This window comes from Callorhinus ursinus, unplaced genomic scaffold (genome assembly GCF_003265705.2).
Source record: "Callorhinus ursinus isolate GAN/ISIS: 27379988/994484 unplaced genomic scaffold, GSC_fseal_2.0 scaffold23, whole genome shotgun sequence".
Lineage (NCBI taxonomy): Eukaryota > Metazoa > Chordata > Mammalia > Carnivora > Otariidae > Callorhinus > Callorhinus ursinus.
In genome coordinates, this window is record NW_027397085.1 from 8,097,697 (window position 1) to 8,118,188 (window position 20,492).

Here is a 20,492-nt window from a genome sequence, read left to right on the forward strand (position 1 = left end):
TGGATATAGTCTACAGTAGTTTTTATATTTAGTCCTGTCCATTGTCCAAAAATACTCTATCTACATACACTTACCGGCTATGTCTTAAGCCTTGCCAAACAGTATCAGACCTAGCCCTAGATGCGAAATATGTAACATTTTCAAAAACTGGTATTTAATTTCAGTTGTAAGACTAATACCTAACAGATTTTTTTTAAAAAACATATCAGATTTTCTTACTTTTACAATATAATATTTTCCCCAGAGCTCTGAAAAGAAAAAGAGAAACATCTTTGCCACCAATAGCTTGGACCTCTTGGCTTTCAAAAACCATATCAGTTTTCTTCCTTTGTTTTGATTTTGACAGCGCAGCATCTGATTTTATTGAAGACATTCCTTTCTTCCTTGGCCATAAACGATTTTCTCCTAAATAATATACACCCAAGAGACAATATCGAAAATAAAATTAAAAGATGAAAAATAAAACTGATGTTTTATGTAAGTTACACTAAATAGTCAAATTAAAATATATTTTTTCTAATAAACCGTAATTACAAAATATGTGAACTCAGTCGTCTTTGGGTTGCTACACTATGAAAATGGAATAAAACATCATCTAAAAGTACCTTATGACACAGATTTCAAATTTTCACCCATAAACACATTCTCTAATATAGGCCTATCATTCTGAATTCTCATGGTACTGCTTGTGCAAGGTACTGTTCTTGGTGCATGATATGTATTAGCCAATTAAATCCTCAAAATAACTTGATTAGGTGAGAACTATTATTACACACATTAATGATAGGAGATAAAAAGAGATTAAGTAACTGCCTCAAGGTCATCAGCTAGTAAGTGACTTGAATCCAGGCAGTACAGTTCTATAGTGCATGTTCAACAACTATTCTGTATTACCTCTCTACTGATTTGGGCAGTCTTTAATTTATGAATATATCCATGGTGAAATTTCACTGGTAAATCTACTGTTCAAAACTCAGAATGCATCACTTAAGAAAAGTGGTCTGGAAGAGCAAAAAGAACATAGAATCTGGGTTTGATTCTTATTATTGTTTATCTCATTAAGCTGGTCAAGAATTAAATGAAACAATATATGCTAACTAATACAGTTCCTGACCCACTCAAAAAATATTTTCTTCCCTTTAAAATTACGGAGCTCAGAGTAATAATGTTATAAATGACAGGATTGCAAACTGGCCTACTTCAGTCTTCCCAACCCATAATTCCAGTAGTGAACCTAAGCACCATTTACATTTATGTTTCTATAGGAATAAGCAGAATTCTGGTTTTGGTTGTATTACGGTGCTTATTTACTCTTCTCTACAGTTATTTTGAAAAACAAAGATACAAACTAAATGAATAGGTTATATTTGTAGGTAGATGCTAGGATTGCAGGTGGATTTTAAGAACTCCAAAGATGGCTTTTAATTTTTCAAGGTCAATTTCTCAATGTGAAACATCAAGTAAGGTGCTTGTTAAATGTTTTCTGATGAGAACCGTGTACAAGAAACCATGTGCTCTCTCTCTCTATTTTTTTAAAGATTTATTTATTTGAGAGCGAGAACAAGTGTGCAAGCACACGAGTAGGGGGAGGTGCAGAGGGAGAGAACCTTCAAGCAGACTCCCTGCTGAGCATGAAGCCCCACATGGGGCTCCATCCATGACCCAGGAGATCATGACCTGAGCCAAAATCAGGAGTCAGTCACTCAACCTACTGAGCCACCTAGGCGCCACTTGCCCTTGTGTTTAAGCAGGCTCCATGCCCAACGTGGAGCCCAACACAGGGCTTGAACTCAGGACCCTGAGATTAAGACCTGAGCGAAGATCAAGAGTCAGATGCTTAACCGACTAAGCCACTAAGGCGCCCCTGTGCTATCTCTTTTAATATAGCATGACACTGCACCTTTTTTTACAATAAAGGTAAATCAATTTATTTTAAATGTATCATATATAAATTAAAAATAAATACAGAAGTAAACTACATAAGCAAAATACTATGTATTTTTAAAATATTTTATTTTGGAGATAGAACACATGCACATGCACTCAGGTGGGAGAGGGACAGGAGAACCTCAAGCAGGTTCCATGCCCAGTATGGAACCCCATGTGGGGCTTGATCTCACAACCCTGAGATCATGACATGAGCTGAAATCAGGAGTCAGATGCTTAACCAATACAGCCATCCATTAATGAATTAAAATTCATTAATAGCTGACCATTTATTGACTCCTTAATATATATCAAGCACTGGAATAAATACTCTACAAGTATTAACTCACTTTTCACACAAGTCTGTAAGAGAGGTTCTCATATAAAAGGTGAGCATATGCAGGCACAAAATGATTGTCATTTGCAAGATTATTCACCAGTAAATGGCAGAGCCAGGATTTTCACCCAGGAAGTCTCAACCAAATTAACTTTAAAAAGTAAAGTAGCAAACCACATAAATCAATCTGGTTTTGTCTCAGGTACACAGATAAATACAATGACATATTCACAGAGGTGTGTGTATGTACGTGTACATACATGATTTTATAGAACAGTCTCAAAAAGAACAGTAGATGGAGATATATAACAATAAGTTAAAATGTTTAGTTTGATTTAGACTCATGAACAATTAAGAGAAAGTCTCCTACACAATGCAGTAAGAATTTATTTTTCACAGTTACCTTTTGAAGAAGAAAACTGGAGGCTGTTTATTGCACTTCTGATATCACCAGAACATCCTTGACAGAGCAACTCTAGAGAACTTTTATCAGGGACAATAATATTTCCTCCATTCTAAAATGAAAAATATTGAAGTTTAAAAAACTAGTTTCTGAAACCAAAAAAACACTCCCCCACTCTCTAAACTAAATGAAAAAGTACATTAGAATCTTTTAAAGATGCTAAAAAGCTTCCATGTTAAACGCCAATCTGCTCAGGAAAGTCAATGATTTATCATAGCTTAAGATAAATTCAAGAGTATAAAATAATTTTACTTATTTACTTGGACTGTTATATTTTGAAGTTCTTACTATAATATATATCCATATATATATATGAATTACCACTCCCTTGTCAGTTCAAGTATAAGACCAGAAAAATTTATCTATCCCGTTCCACCTTAAGAAACTCCTAATGGTTTACTGACATGACTTAAGTTGAATCCAGGTCATGATCTCAGGGTCCTGGGATTGAGTCCTGCAGTGGGCTCCAACTCAATGGGGAGTCTGCTTGAGATTCTCTCCCTCTGCCCCCCCCACTTGTGCACACATGCACCCGTTCTCTAATAGATAAATAAATCTTTAAAAAAGATATATATATTTCTGTGGAAAGAAAATTCCCTCCAAAGTGTCTCTAACAATTACTAATTTAATTTTTTCTTTCTTTTCTTTTTTTTTTTTAAGATTTTATTTGACAGAGAGAGACACAGCGAGAGAGGGAACACAAGCAGGGGGAGTGGGAGAGGGAGAAGCAGGCTTCCCGCCGAGCAGGGAGCCTGATGTGGGGCTCGATCCTAGGACCCTGAGATCATGACCTGAGCCGAAGGCAGACACTTAACAACTGAGCCACCCAGGCACCCCTAATTTCATTTTTTCTACCAGTGGTATGTGAGAGTGCCCATTTTTTCTTTATCTTTGGCAATCTTGTTTATTGATCTCTTAAAACTTTTGCAAACTGATATGTGAAAAATGGTGTCTGGTTTATTTATTTTATTTATTTTTAAAGATTTTATTTTTTGACAGAGCAAGACAGCGAGACAGGGAACACAAGCAAGGGGAGTGGGAAAGGGAGAAGCAGGCTTCCTGCCGAGCAGGGACCCCAATGTGGGGCTCGATCCCAGGACCCTGGGATCATGACCTGAGCTGAAGGCAGATGCTTAATGACTGAGCCACCCATGCACCCCATGGTGTCTGGTTTAAGTATTAATTTTCTTTGATTACTAGTAGGGCCAAACACCTCTCATGTTTACTAGCCATTTGTATTACTCCGTGTATTGGCTTCTCTGTTCTTAGAATTTTTATTGATTTATTTTTTTTTTAATTTTATTTATTTTTGCGAGAGAGAAAGCACAAGCGGGCTCAGGGGCAGAGGGATAAGCACACTCCCTGCTGAGCAGAGATCCCAAGGTGAAGCTCGGTCCTGGGACTATGAACTCAGGCAAAGGCAGACGTTTAACCAACTGAGCCACCCAGGCAACCCTGTTTTTAGCCTTTTTAGGTAGGCACATTTTTATATATTCATGTGTTAATACTTTGTTACATAACTTGCAAATATTTTCTTCCATTCTCATGCTTGTCTTTTGACTTAGCTTACCATGCCTTCTATCATTTCCTAAGCTTTTCATTTTGAAATAAATCCAATGTTTTTAGGGCTTTTGTTTCTTACTTAGGAATACTTTCCTTCAAACTCAAAGTCTGTACTTTTTCTTAATACTATTCTCATTTTGGGGCACCTGGGTGGCCCAGTAGATTAAGCATCTGCCTTCTGCTCAGGTCATGATTTCCAGGTCCTGGGCTCGAGCCCCAGGTCAGGCTTCCTGCTCAGCAGGAAGTCTGCTTTTCCCTCTCTTCCCCTCTGTCCCTCCCTACTGCTCATTCTCTCTCAAGTAAATAAAATCTTAAAAAAAATACTATTGTCATTTTGGTTTTTTTCAATAAGATCTTTAATCTACCTAGAAATTATTATTTTTCTAAAGATTATTTATTTTAGGGAGAGAAAGTGCATGCGCAAGGGGAGAGGGGGCAGAGGGAAAGATTCTCAAGCACTGAGTGCACAGCCCAATGCAGGGCTCATCTAAGGACCCTGAGATAATGACCTGAGCCAAAATCAAGAGTCAGAGGCTTAACCGACTGAGCCACCTAGGCGCCCCTAGAAATTATTTTTGTGCATAGTATAAAGATGCAACCTTATGTTTTTCCATATGGATATCCAATTGTGCAAATACCATTTATTAATTATAATAGTCTCCTCTTTCCCCAGTGATGTAAAATGCTATTTCCATTATACAGAAAATTGCCATTTACACATACTGATCTATTTCTGTGCTGTCCTATTGAATCCTTCCTTTTGTCTGTTACTGTGTCAAGAATACACAGCTTGTAATATAGTTTTACATTATGTTCCAATACATAGATAGCAAGTTTCTCTTCATTATTCTTTTACAAAATTTTCTTGCTCATATCTGTGAATTTTCGCTTCCAGATAAACTTCATTTTTATTGTGAATACATTTATTTAATTTAAAATTGTTTCAAGTAGAGTATTTGTTTTTTGAAAAATTCTAGTGTGGGTTACTTGCCAAAAAGGAAATATAATTTTTTTTTTAAAGATTTCATCATTTGAGAGAGAGAGAGTGTAAGAAAGAGAGCATGAGTGGGGGAGGGGCAGAGGGAGAAGCAGACTCTTCAATGAACAGGGAGCCTGACACAGGGCTTGATCCCAGGACCCTGAAATCATGACCTGAGCTGAAGGCAGACGCTTAACTGACTGAGCCACCCAGGTGCCCCAGGAAATGTAATTTGAAATTACGACCCTTGGTAGCTGAAGGAAATATCATGGATGTTAATCACTTTGAACACACAAATGTGGCTGAAATGTATGATCACACTTTACATACTTAATGATATTAAAAAGAATAAAGATCTTTTTTCTTGTAAAAACAGAAAAACATCTATTTAAACTCAAAAAAGCCTAAACCTAAGATACTCACCATACTTTCTTTTAACTAGATCACTTAAGATGTCAACACTCTTTCTTAAATAATTAACTGAGCTACAGAATGCCAGAGATTAAAATGTTCTTTTGATCTTCCTCTACCATCATTATCATCCTTGGAGACCCCAGACAGTATCTTAACATTTGATTTTATAAAAGCTTGAAAGACTTGACTAGTGTGCTGGTTGTTGCTCCTGTGATGTAACAGTATCAACAATAATATCAAAAGTATACTAGTTCTAGGGGCATGTGGCTGACTCAAGTCAGTAGAGCATGTGACTCTTGATCTTCGGGTTTTAAGTTCGAGCCCCATGGTGGGTGCAGAGGTTATTTACATATTAAAAAATCTTAAAAAAAAGAAAAAGGTATACTAGTTCTAACATTCTTACAGGTCCACTATTTAAGGTACAGCATGTTAACTTCGTAACAAAATAAGTCACAGTATCTCTTTTTACTATTCCGACACAACTTGCTAAAGTGAATGCCATTTGCAATTTAACTACTTAGTCTTAAAAAAAAATTTGAGTTAATGTGTTAAGGTGCTATGATGTTAATTATTTTTATTAATGCTCAATGTTTGTTTAATAAATATTTAAAAGCTGTAATTTGTAGTTATGCTCCTGGTACAGAACGTAGTTTGTTTCTTTTTTTTAAAGACATCAAAAAAAAAAATCACAAGTAATCCCATCATCCAGAACCAATCACACTCAGCATTTTTATGTACTTTCTTCTAGTATGTATAGGTTCAAATATATATTTGCATTCTACTGTTATTGAAAATTGGCTTTTTTTAGTACAGTGAAATGGAGTGAGAATGAAACTTCAAACCCATCTAATACTTAATAGTTGTGGGATATTATGCAAGTTATTTCCCCCCAAAAGCTGTTTCCTTATGTGTAAAATAGGGATTATGTACCAATTTTGTATGGTTGTGGTGAGATTTAATAAGATCAGGAATGTAAAAATACTTTGCATAGTGCCTGACATATACCAAGGGTTGAAGACAGAATTTCTATTGTCAGCATTGTAACTTCACTTATTTATTTATTTAAAGTAATGTCTACACAGAACAAGGTCACAACCCTGCGATAAGAGTTCCACACTCTTCCGAATGAGCCAGCCAGGCGCCCCTGCATCTTGTAATTTATAATTGACATTAAATTGTATTTCATGTCACTAAATATTCTAAAAACACTAACCAATTACATGATACCTCACCGTAATAACTGCTTCCTCTATTACTGGATTCAGTTTCTTTCTAATTTTTCACTATTAAGTTTTTATTTATTCCACTAAGTGCTCTACGTAATTTTGTTTAATCCTCAAAAGCAAACTCTCACTTGGAGATTTCCCCAGTTACTATGATCCAAGTGATGCAAAAAAAAAAAAAAACCCTTGTTTCATGCAAGATCTAGTTGATCTGTAGCAGTAGGGCCCCCTAGAACCATGCTGCTGGGAGAAGTTCCATCAATTTATTTTAACATCATGTTGATTTGAAAGATAGAAAAAAAAATGATGTATTAAAAATGACAGCTGGGGGGCGCCTGGGTGGCTCAGTCGTTAAGCATCTGCCTTCGGCTCAGGTCATGATCCCAGGGTCCTGAGATCGAGCCCTGCATCGGGCTCCGTGCTCAGTGGGAAGCCTGCTTTTCCTTCTCCCACTCCCCCTGCTTGTGTTCCTGCTCTCGCTATCTCTCTCTCTCTCTCTGTCAAATAAATAAATAAAATCTTAAAAAAAAAAAAAAAAGACAGCTGGGATGCCTGGGTGGCTCAGTCAGTTAAGCATCTGCCTTCAGCTCAGGTCATGATCCCAGGGTCCTGGGACTGAGTCCCTCATCCGGCTCCTTGCTCAGCGGGGAGCCTGCTTCTCCCTCTGCCTGCTTCTGTCTCTCTCTCTGACAAATAAATAAATAAAATCTTTGAAAAAAAATGACAGCTGTTTTACAAAGATGTTAATATACGTAACACTACTGTACACTTAAAAATGGTTAAGATGGTATAGTTGATAATACTGTATAACTATTTGAAAGCTGCTGAGTAGATCTTAAATGTTCTCGCCCCAAAAAAGAAATGGTAATTACATGAAGTGATGGAGGTGTTGTGTAATACTACAGTGGTAATCATTCTGAAATACGTAAGTATATCAAATCAATGTGCTATACACCTTTAACTTATTAAACTTAAATAATATTATGTGTCAAGTGTATCTTCATAACGTCAGATAATAAATGGTTAAGATAGTAAATTCTGATGTTTTTTACAATAAACATACTATTAAATTAAAAAAAATTGACAAGAGGACAAAAGTAGAATTGGACTGTTGATGACTAATGTACCTACATGCCAGGAAACAGTTTCTTGATAGTAGACACAATTTATAGCACTAATCCAAGCAAATGGAAATTTACTTCAATGTGAAAGAGAAAGCTAGGTTTAATAAGAGAGAAAGGTTCGGGGTGCCTGGGTGGCTCAGTCGTTAAGTGCCTGCCTTCGGCTCAGGTCAAGATCTCAGGGTCCTGGGATCGAGCCCCGCAGGGAGCCTGCTTCTCCCTCTCCCACTCCCCTTGCTTGTGTTCCCTCTCTCGCTGTGTCTCTGTCAAATAAATAAATAAAATCTTAAAAAAAAAATTGAGAAAGGTTAGGGATTTTTAAAATCAGTGTTTCCTGCATTTTCTAGAATGATAGGCCTGACAAATGTAAACAAATATTTTAATTCTAAAAAGTGAAATAATATGTGTTTCTAACTCCACAAGTGTGGCTTTCTAAAATTACAATGTAAGATTCAAATTAATCAGTTCTTAAGAGACTTACCTTGTTAGCTTCCATTGTCACTATTCGATTAAGAAATTTCATCATAATTGTTGGTGCCACAGGGTTAAAACTGTTAAAAGTTTTATAAAGAAAGATAGTGGTTAGATGATCAACTTATAAATATAACATGTATGTGAGCATTACGAGCAGAAATTTCATTCTTACCTAATGTTTGCTATAGCACACTCTTCCTGAATTTCTTTGGGAAACAGTAACCTTTGATTATTATCTCCACTGAGACTGTCAGAAATTATAAATATTAGAGGACATCGACCAGTGTGCACATATTTCCTAGAAGAGAGTATAGCACTGTTGAAATGTAAGCTACTGCCATTTAATTCAAAGTTTGAGAAAACTTCACTGAAACTCACCTGAGAATTTCATGTAATGTATGAGAATTTCGATAAAACTGGTTAGGTAAATCCTATTGAAAAATGATAAATATTATTGTTTTATTATTGTATAAATTTATACAAGAATCATATTTACCATATTAGGGAAAAAATGTTACCTATTCAATATATTGCAACTAAAACTCTTACAGAAATTAAGGAAAACGTGAAAAAGTGGATGTCCAAACAATAAAATCTATCAATGGGAAACCCAATTTTCAATCAAATTTCTTATGATCCCTACTAGTCACAGTATTTTCACTAAGACATAATTTTCCAAATTATTTCTTTTGCTTTTCTATACTGAAGGCATTAAAATTTTAAATTTCATTAACCCATAGCTACTCTATTCAAGTTTCCTGAAAAAGACCTGAGGTTTCTGCTATCATGAGCTTTTACATTACGTTTTATCACTATGAATACTACGGAAAGAGTTAATGGCACTATCAATAAGATATATCTTGCAATTAGTTACTCAACAGTTACACCAGGATCTCAAAATTTGTCCATACTTCAACCAGAATTATCCTCTTATCAGTTCTTAGATCATCTCCAAGCATTTGTAGTTTGTTATACTTTGTTGCTCTTAGTAGAAACTCTTTAAAAACTGCTATCTGAGACTGGTAGGGAAATACATGGAAGCTGGATTCTGAAAGAAAACATATTTAACGCTTTTACTTTCAACAAATTATGTATATATCAAAATTACACATACATATGTAACACACACATATATATTACTGAATATATTTGGATATACCTGAAGGAGCTTACAACATTGTAGATTTTTTCTATTTAGGCAAAACCGTACAAATTTTTTTTTCAAGATTTTATTTATTTATTTATTTATTAGACAGTGAGCGAGAGAGAAACAGCATGAGAGGGGAGAGGGTCAGAGGGAGAAGCAGGCTCCCCGCCGAGCCACGAGCCCAATGTGGGACTTGATCCCAAGACAACGGGATCATGACCCAAGCTGAAGGCAGTCGCGTAACCAACTGAGCCACCCAGGGGCCCAAAAACTGTACAAATTTAAAATAGGATATTTGGGGCGCCTGGGTGGCTCAGTTGGTTACGCGTCTGCCTTCGGCTCGGGTCATGATCCCGGGATCCTGGGATCGAGCCTCGCATCGGGCTCCCTGCTCAGCAGAGAACCTGCTTCTCTCTCCCTCTCCCTCTGCCTGCCTCTCTGCCTACTTGTGCTCTTTCTCTCTATCTCTCCGTCAAATAAATAAATAAAATCTTTAAAATAATAAATAAATAAATAAATAAAATAGGATATTCATTTCAAAAGATAAGAGTCATCACGGACCAAAATGAATTTTCTGTAACAATGAATGTTAATATGGAATTAACTGACTTTAGAACACAGCTGTCAATGTAATAGTCACACAGCTGGTAAAAACATTTATATCTTTTTATTTTTTTAAGATTTTATTTATTTGACAGAGAGAGCCAGCAAGAGAGGGAACACAAACAGGGGGGAGTGGGAGAGGGAGAAGGAGGCTTCCTGCCGAGCAGGGAGCCCAATGCGGGGCTCGATCGCAGGACCCTGGGATCATGACCTGAGCCAAAGGCAGACGTTTAACAACTGAGCCACCCAGGTGCCCCAAACATTCATATCTTTGCCTCTACAATGAAAATACTCCAAATGAGTGTGTTGATGATGACTCAATTAGTCAGACTTAATCCTCAAAGAATTCCATTCTCCTCTACTAGAAGCAAGCTTCCCCTCTTCTCCTGAAAATACCTGTCTGAAAGTGGGAAGTATGAAAGAAAATGGTCTCATATGGTTTAATCTGATTGCTACTCTCATTTTGTGAAGCTTTTGATAGTGGGCAGGTGCCAATCTAGCATAGGAGTGACAATATATATTTTCTCACAATAACATATACCCAAAAGGATCTTAGGCATCTCAAGAATATAGATGGGGAGTTCATTTCAAACCTCCTTTAAACACACATAGACTTTTCCTACTATTTCCACTACCTTCATAGCAAATCTTACCAGGATTAAGTATTTCCTTGAAATCATCTTTTTGGAAGTCTGGTAAAATTGGATTAATCCACTCTTGTACTTGAATACCATGCTCCTTTGATAGTATTTTTATAGTTGTTGTTTTTCCACATCCAGGAGGACCTGTTATTAATAAAATAGATCCACCCTAAAACCAAATACAAACATTAATCAAAAATCAAAATCACCAGAATGCTAGAATATTGTTTGAATTTTCTTTCAAATATAAATTACTTCTATATATATTTATTAAATATCTGGTATAAGCTGACTAAATTTTACACTGATGTTAGCTGGATTATACCATCTTTAGATAAAAAGAGGATAATCTTATTTCCTAAACTTTAAGCATAACTTCTGATAGTTCTTCAATTCTCGCATTATGTCTCTCCCAAGGACTACTTAGTAGTCAAAACACCTAAACTTCAGCTAGATTAAGGAGGTAATGTCTGAAACAAGTATTTTTAGAGGTTACCTGAACTTAAAATTCAATCTTAATACAGACCTCTTTGGATTATATGCTTTAATAGTAAACAAGTATAATATTCTTATGGGAAGACATTAGTTAGGATATCAGAATCTTTAAGAGATGTGTATTAAGAAACATATTTTCCAGGGACAGAACTCCAAAGAGAGACTATAGGTCGTAGGTCACAATAATTATCTCCTCGTATAATAAATCTGATAAAAAAGTTAAAGCTTAATAAAAAAGTTAAAGCTAAAAAAAATATCAGGGGAAGATGATTTCCTACATTTCCTGGTGGGCTATAATCCTTGCTCAACTGTTTACCTTTACTAATATAAATAAGGGCCTTCTACGTGGCCCCAGAAGACAACCAGTCCCACTTTTTAAAATGTATGAGTGCATGAGTTATAGTGATATCAGCCATGACTTTAATGATTCAATAACAATATTAAATATGGTGTCTGTGAACAAAAACAAATAGAAAACAAGGTTATATATTGAGGAGTTAATGTAAATGTGACCACAGGAAGACCGTTTTGCAGGAATCTAACTCCTTATTTGTCTTAGGAACTATGACTCATTATTTGCTTATTGTTTCTAGTAACTTTACAGGACATACCTAATATAAATAATGAGAACTGACTACTTCCAAGCAGATTACTTTTAAAAAAGAAAAGGAAGATCAAGCATGGGCACCCATGTACGTTTCTTATACAATAGAGTCAAGTGTATTGTTTTTTGACACAGTGAGTAGAGGTACATAGCAAAAGTTTTGCTTCCAACAAGAAAAGTGGGAGATACTCTATCAGAACACTAAAACACGAAGACCTCTGTTAATATTCCCATCATTTACATTATAATAATTTTCTTTTTTATCAAATTGAAGTATAAATGGCATTTGGCATCCTAATAGTTTCACATGTACATATTTTTTCGATTTGGTATTTTTATGTCTTACAAAATTATTATAAGTCTAATTATCATCTGTCACCATACAAAGTTACTGCAATATTACTGACCATATCCCCTATGCTGTACATTACATTTCCATCACAATATAACAGTTTTACCATATTTTGAAGATGTTGCCCTGAAAAATTAAAGTCAGTGTATATTTTAAGTACTTACAATAAATTTAAGAAAAAATAATTTTAGCTTGCCCATAGAAAAATCTACAAGTTATCAAATTTTTTTTTTTTAAGATTTTATTTATTTGACAGAGAGACACAGTGAGAGAGGGAACACAAGCAGGGGGAATGGGAGAGGGAGAAGCAGGCTTTCCGCTGAGCAGGGAGCCCAATGCGGGGCTCGATCCCAGGACCCTGGGATCATGACCTGAGCCGAAGGCAGACGCTTAATGACTGAGCCACCCAGGCGCGCCTCAAAAATTTTGAATGTCTTATAATTACTGTTATCATTGAACTTTTGTATAATAAAGAATATTATGATTGGTGAGAGTCTAACTTCTTAGAGGGAAGAACCTTTTATTTTTTTAAAGATTTTATCTATTTGTCTAAGAAAGAGGAGAGAGCGCGCACAAGCAGGGGGAGCAGCAGGCAGAGGGAGAAGCCGACTCCCCGCTGAGCAAGGAGCTTGATGTGGGACTCGATCCCAGGAACCCTGATCCCACAACCCCTAACCAACTGAGCCACCCAGACGTCCCAATAAATCTTAAAAAAAAAAAAAATCATCACCATTTCACAATTTTAACAAAATAACTGATTTAGGCAAGGGCTGAAAATAGACACTAAAGCATTTATGTGAAAGACTGCTGGGGATCTAGACATTTAACATTGTGAAATTATCTCTATGCCCATAGATTATGTTGCAGTTGCAAGGGAAAATTTCTCTTATTGGGGCGCCTGAGTGGCTCAGTCAGTTAAGTGTCTGCCTTTGGCTGAGGTCATGATCCTAGGGTCCTAGGATTTAGCCGCTAGTTGGTGGGTTCCCTACTCAGCAGGGAGCTTGCTTCTCCCTCTCTCCGCCCCCAACTCATGCTCTCTCTCTCTCTAATAAATGAATAGAATCTTTTTTTTTTTTTTTAAAGATTTTATTTATTTATTTGACAGAGAGAGACACAGTGAGAGAGGGAACACAAGCAGGGGGAGTGGGAGAGGGGGAAGCAGGCTTCCCGCCGAGCGGGGAGCCCGATGTGGGACTCGATCCCAGGGTCCTGGGATCATGACCTGAGCCGAAGGCAGACGCTTAACGACTGAGCCACCCAGGCGCCCCTAAATGAATAGAATCTTAAAAAAAAGATTTTTGATTATATTTCCTTAACTTAGTGATCAAACGTAACATGAAAGACAGCAGAAGAACCAAATATGTTTTCTGATATGGTGTAATATAAAACATACACCATGACCTAAAAAGTATTCTTTTTTTAAAAAAAAGATTTTATTTATTTGACAGAGAGAGACACAGTAAGAGAGGGAACACAAGCAGGGTGAGTGGGAGAGGGAGAAGCAGGCTTCCTGCAGAACAGCGAGCCCGATGCGGGGCTTGATCCCAGGACACTGGGATCATGACCTGAGCCAAAGGCAGACGCTTAACAACTGAGCCACCCAGGGACCCCTGACCTAAAAAGTATTCTTACTAAAATGCTGAACTTGAGTCTAATCAAACTCTTGATTCAAATTCCCAGGCCATAGGAAATGCAAGGTAAAAGAACAAGTTAATCATCACGAAGAGGAAACCACCTGACAAATCCAGAATGTGAGAGTTCTATATGTCACCTGGCCTGGCCTCTTCAGTAAGTCAATGTCTTAGAGAAAAAAAAAGGGTAAAAGAGGACCATTCTAGATTTTAAAAGACCTTAGAGGAGTAAGAATCAAATGCAACATGTAGTCCTTTATTAGATCCTGGTTGTAACAGATCCACCATAAATGATATTTTGCAGACAAATAGAGAAATGTGAATATGAAACGAGCATTAGATAAAATTAAGGAATTAATTTTGTGGGGTGCCTGGGTGGCTCAGTCATTAAGCATCTGCCTTCTGCTCAGATCATGATCCCAGGGTCCTGGGATCGAGCCCCGCATCGGGCTCCCTGCTCCATGAGAAGCCTGCTTCTCCCTCTCCCACTCCCCCTGCTTGTGTTCCCTCTCTCGCTGTGTCTCTCTCTGTCAAATAAATAAATAAAATCTTAAAAAAAAAAAGGAATTAATTTTTTTAGACAGAATAATAGTATATACAGTTAGTTAGGAAAAATGCTTTATTTAAAGAAAAAGAGGCATACTGATGTTTCCAGAAGTCTGACTGAAATGTCACATATTCATAATTGAATATTTAAGAGTGAAAATGATGGTTATATAATAGGCATAAGAGTATTCATTTATTATTCTACTTTCCTTTATGTTTAGAGAATCTCAAAATAAAGTTTAAAAAGAGAGAGAAAGAATATTCTAGCTTGGAGGCTAAAAGTAATTACAGAAGTAGGAAGTGAAACAAAAAACATCTGCCTTAAAATGAATGATGACTGTTTTAGGCTGTATTTAGTACAAAAACTAATATGTAATTTGCCTGCTTGCTTCAGCGTGAGATAATCTGATGTGCTAAATATACTAGAACCCTAACTGGTTTATTATGCTTTATGATGATGATGAGACATAAGTGGGGAAAAGAAGTAAAAGTAAAGGAGAAAACTCAAAATCTCTGAGTCTCTTAGCGAAGTCTGTAGTAGTAAATCAGAGACTTTTTTATTGTAGGTGATCTGGACTTAACAAAGTCATCATAAAAGTTTAACTTCTGGGTGCCTGGGTGGCTCAGTCAATTAAACATGTGACTTCGGCTCAGGTCATAATCCCAGGATCCTGGGATCAATCCCCATACAGGCTCCCTGCTCCGTGGGAAGGTTGCTTCTCCCTCTCCCTCTCCCTCTGCCTGCCGCTCCCCCTGCTTGTGAGCACTTTCTCTTTCTCTGTCAAATAAATAAATAAATCTTTAAAAAAAGTTTAACGGGCGCCTGGGTGGCTCAGTCGGTTAAGCGACTGCCTTCGGCTCAGGTCATGATCCTGGAGTCCCGGGATCGAGTCCCGCATTGGGCTCCCTGCTCAGCGAGGAGCCTGCTTCTCCCTCTGACCCTCCCCCCTCTCATGTACTCTCTCTCTCTCTCTCTCATTCTCACTCTCTCAAAATAAATAAATAAATCTTTTTAAAAATAAATAAATAAATAAAATAAAAAAAGTTTAACTTCTTACAACCAACTGTAAATCAGAGAATCATTTGATGTTACATATTTTAAAACACATTTCTTATTGAATTACCTGTTTTGGTTGCCTTTCTAAGATTTTAGCTTTTAACCAGGTTTCAACTTCTTCAATTTTCTTTTTATGCACAGCAAGTTCATGCTAAAAATTTCAAGTTTAAAATAAAACATTTTAACTCAAGGATTTCTGGTGCAGCAGCACACATTAATCTAAATTAAGCATTTTTAATGAAAAAACTAGCAAACAACATGATACAAGAATTAAAAAGTCTTTGCTATTACACTTCATTTTTTATACTGAAAAATTCTGTTCTTAACACTGACACCATTGTATGAGAATATGGGGCAGGTTTGGAATTACATGATTTTTTAAAATCCTGAAATACATTTTGGGAAGGGAATAAACAGGGAGAGATATTACATTTAAGAAAAAAATAAAATTCTATGTTGGGATTAAATTAAATCTATGACAAATAACCAATGGTACAATTTCAGAATAACCTGAGAAATGCTGAGTCATGGAACATAAAAAAACTAGGAATTACTTTTTTTTTTTCTAATTCATTCAGAAAGATATTTTATGAGTAATAATCTGAAAATATACATTCCTCTCCTTCCTGAAGTTAAATTATGTGCACTTGTTTGCATCCTTTTTAGTACCTGAGTTTCTGGCTTGTATTTATCCACCCATGGTTCATTTTCAGACAGATACTCTTTTGAATTTTCTAGACCATAAATCTTTTCTGAGGAAGATGGCTTTTCTCTTTTTCTAGCTTGAAATCTGCTACTTTCTAATCTGGAAGGCACATTTTTCCTTCTGTGACTTGAGTTATTCACACCTAATGATGTGGCAGTAATAGAGATGCCTGTATTCTCTGAAAAATCATCAAACGATGGGTCTACCCAGTCTGTTACCTGAAAAAAAAGAAATCATGTAAATATTACATTATCTACATCTGTTCCCCATATAAGTAAACTACTCTCCAAAAAAAAAAACATATATTCACATATCTGCAACATTTTAAATCAAAACCTCACAAATTAGTTTTTTAAATAAAGCTGGCACTATATGTATTATTTACTTCATAGTAGGTACATATGCATACTTGTCCACTTGACCAGGGTAATGACAAATGCCATATAAAGAAATATAGAATACAAACTTAATTCTTTTTACTAATTATAACCTTCCTAGTATAGAATAGGCTGATTCTTCTTAAATTCATTTGTAGGTCTGAAACACAAATATTAAAATTATGTGTCAAAAAAGAAGTAAAACAAAGAAATAAAATCTTATTTTAACCATATATAACCATAAGAGTAAACCTTCTGCCTTGACCAGGTTAATACATTCACAAACTAAGAACCATTGCATATATCCAAATAATCCCTATCAGCTTTAGGACTCTGAGAAGATAAGAGTCTAAGAATCCTGATGCTATGAATAATTTGTAATCATGACTTGATTTTATTTCTCTTCAGCCCACTAAAGCAAATAGTACTTTCATAAAAGGGAGGCAGGCTTTCCAGGGAGGATGATTTGTTTCCCAAATTTGTCTAAGAAAACAGAACTGGGATAATAGAGTACAAAATCAGTGAGTTCTACTTCATGTTCTTCTGGTCTATAGAGACTGCTGATCTCTCCACATTTCCCTTCATTACCCTTTCTTTAGAATCCTTTGTAAGGATACACAGAGAAAGATGATGAATTAAGCAGTTTGAACCTAAAAATACCTGGAAGTATTAAAAAGGTTTTTTTAGTAACTAAAATTTTTAAGATGAATTTTCTTAATATTCCTACAGTATAAATCTAGAAAAACCTAGCTTAGTAGGTGGCTTTTGAAATTCCTTGGCTAGCTAATAAGGTGGAACCGAGATTATATTTTCCTTGAAGAATACTCAGCCATAGTTGTGAACCATTTATTAGACAATGCTAAGGAAAAGCAAGTTGAGGATTAGAACTATTTCAGGAATGAAAGTCACACTTCACTCCCCCTTTAAGGACAAAGGTAGGAATATTATCAGTGAGTAAAGAAATGAAGACCTATGGAAAAAAAATTACAGTCATAGCCAAATAATTCATTTCCTCTTCTTCAAAAGACTGTCTATAGTACTATAATTTTGGCTCTTTGCTTCTAATTTAAGAGTTTAGGGGGACCTGGGTAGCTCAGTCGGTTAAGCATCTGCTTTCAGCTCACCAGGGTCCTGGGATTGAGCCCCACCTCTGGCCCCCTGCTCAGTGGGGAGCCTACTTCTCCCTCTCTCTCTGCTCCTCCCCTCAGCTCCTGCTTGCTCTCTCTCTCTCTCTTTCTCAAATAAATAAATAAAATATAAAAAAACAAAAAAGTGGGGCACCTGGGTGGCTCTCAGTTGAGCTCCGACTCTTGGTTTTGGCTCAGGTTGTGATCTCAGGGTCGTGAGATTGAGCCCTGAGTTGGCTCCATGCTCAGCACAGAGCCTGTTTAAGACTCCCCCTCCTTCTGCCCAGCCCCCCGCCCCCCGGCTTGCATAGGTTCTCTCTCTCAAAATAAAAAAATATTTAAAAAAAAGAGAGGATGTAAAAATACCATGTTATAGTAAAACTTTTGATAGCAAATCTGATCTTGCTATTCTGACCTGCAAGTTACTTATACATTTTATAGTTTTATTTCTTACATAAATGTGGACTCCTATTTACTGGGAAAAAGACAAACAGCAAAGTTTAATAATTTACTTAAGATCAGAGAAAAATAAGACCCACCAGTAGGAAAATAACAACCCAGCAAATGAGCATGATACAGACTGACCCAATCCTACTCTACCACTAGCCTTGCTGAGAACTGGCACACAAAAACATATGGTTTTTAAGAGGCAGGACTTGTGGTTAAGCTTTATTTTTATTTATCTGTTTTTTAAAGATTTTACTTATTTATTTATTTGAAAGAGAGAGAGACAGTGAGAAGAGGGACAGAGTAGGAGGGAGAGGGAGGGAAAGGGAGAGAATCCCAAACAGACACCACACTGAATGCAGAATCTGTCACAGAGCTCAATCCCATAACCCTGAGATCATGACCTGAGCCAAAACCAAGAGTCAGATGCTCATCAACTGAACCACTGGTGCCCCTCATTGTTACACTTTAATGCTAACTACGACTCATATATTTCTCTTTCTTCTATTGATCCTTCATTCCAGAGTTTTCAGCCTTTCTTTGTGACTGGAATTGTAAACACCTTTTTAAAAATGAAGGTTGTGCTTTTAGTCATTTCACAACTTATTAAATTTTTAGATCACCAATTACAACAGATACTGGACATTGTTACTTTGATGGCAATAATAAGTCATTAAGAACATACACAAAAATTATCATTCTTTTTTGGGCAATTATTACATGGCCATTTTAGTGTATCATACCTTTGTGGAAGATACCTTTGGTCTAAGAAAAGTTTTTGACATTATAAACTTTAATAGTTTCCATCCGTAGTGTACAACCTGTAGTACATTAAAGTATAATTCACCTAAGAAAACAAAAGAAAAGAATCTCAAATTAGGAAAAACTATAAAATAGATGTATAGTGATATAAACTGATATAATACACAGTATGATAAAGGCTCAAGAACTAATGAGATGACATAGTAAACATAGGTGAATAAGTCAAAATGCTAAAATAAAGTTTACTTTTAATCACTATAACTCTGTCAAATAATCCACATGTGGTGGTATAACAGTCTTTCATATGGACTGAATAACGTATTAGAGAAAACAGAAAAAGCACATATTCGACATTCTGTCAGTGAGAAAATCAGACAATTCTATTTGTGCAGCTTTTATGCTGAAAGTTAAAATTTCCCTCATTTTAAATCAGTTCCAGGGTTTTTTCCCGCAAAATTTCAAAAAAAACTCACCATGTAACAAATTCAGACTTTCACTTACTTTGGAAAAAGACTTTAAATCTAACTGTATATTTCTTTGTAATTCTTTTCCTTACTTGAACATATTAGAAATTTGGGGACAACATTGTTTTCCGACTTCAATAATTCTCCAATGTTTACATAAACTAGTGAATTCACCAGTTTTAAGTGAGCTCGAAGCAACGTTTTTTAAGGTCCACAAACTTGTAAACTGGAAGGTGTATTGGACTTTAAGGTTTGGACGCACATACGGTATATAACGTGTAAAAGCCTCCATACACGAAAAAATAAATTGTACACACACACACAACTGTTCACATTAAAGAGGTTTTTGCTTTGGAGATTCAAAGAGATACATGGGTGGAAAAAACACTCATTGAGTAAATATAGTTGGCAGGTCGAAATAAAAGACGCAGACTGTTTTTACGGTTAGGACTGCAGTCGCTCTTTATAAACAAGACTGACAATTACCTCCTTTAAAAAAGAAGATAACTGTCCCGGATGATGTCAGGTTCCTGAAATGAGACGTCAGAGGTAGAAAAGACCTTCAAGAATACTTCTAGCTTACCCACCACCCGCCCTCACACAGTGCACTGGGGATACTAAGCCCAGACATTCGTCCAACATAATGCTACTAATCAGCGCAGAGCCGAGAGGAGCTCGCATGTCCCGACTCCAGGCCAGAATTTTGCACCCCCACCCTCTCTCCCCAAATGGGATGGGCAGATCGGGAGGAGGAGCGAAGAGAGCTCGGGGAGGCGTGAAGGCAGAGATGGGTTCGCGTCTCTAGAACATACAGAGACCAAAGCCGCAGCCGCGGCGGCCTTACTTTCCGGGAGCTTCATCCCCTCGTGGGCGGAAAGGAGCGAAGGAGCCCGGATCTGCTCCAGCAGAAGGGCAACTACCCGACCCTACCCGGGCTCAGCGCCGAGCCTTTCAGAGGTCCCGCTTCCCGGGGACCTTCTAGGCCGGTCGGCGCTTCCGCGACACAGGCAGAAGGGCGGCCGCCAACGGCGCC

The 20,492-nt window shown here is 36.7% G+C and overlaps 1 protein-coding gene across 5 annotated transcripts in view; it reads right to left on the minus strand.

Moving 5' to 3' along the window:
• Positions 1–20,492, minus strand: part of RAD17 (RAD17 checkpoint clamp loader component) — a 33,494-nt gene that overhangs the window by 12,573 nt on the left and 429 nt on the right. For 2 of the 5 annotated variants that reach the window (XM_025892896.2, XM_025892902.2), the window contains exons 1-11: positions 20,304–20,433; positions 18,977–19,080; positions 16,246–16,500; positions 15,644–15,727; positions 10,904–11,060; positions 9,412–9,548; positions 8,879–8,931; positions 8,673–8,798; positions 8,508–8,577; positions 2,667–2,778; positions 220–405 (exon numbers count right to left, since the gene is read on the minus strand). In XM_025892896.2, coding sequence (XP_025748681.1) covers positions 220–405; positions 2,667–2,778; positions 8,508–8,577; positions 8,673–8,798; positions 8,879–8,931; positions 9,412–9,548; positions 10,904–11,060; positions 15,644–15,727; positions 16,246–16,500; positions 18,977–19,080; positions 20,304–20,319 — 1,300 coding nt within the window. In that variant the 5' untranslated portion in view covers positions 20,320–20,433. Of the gene's footprint in view, positions 1–219; positions 406–2,666; positions 2,779–8,507; positions 8,578–8,672; positions 8,799–8,878; positions 8,932–9,411; positions 9,549–10,903; positions 11,061–15,643; positions 15,728–16,245; positions 16,501–18,976; positions 19,081–19,945; positions 19,990–20,303; positions 20,434–20,492 lie in introns of those variants that run through there. The other 3 variants (XM_025892897.2, XM_025892899.2, XM_025892900.2) reach the window with 3 other exon arrangements.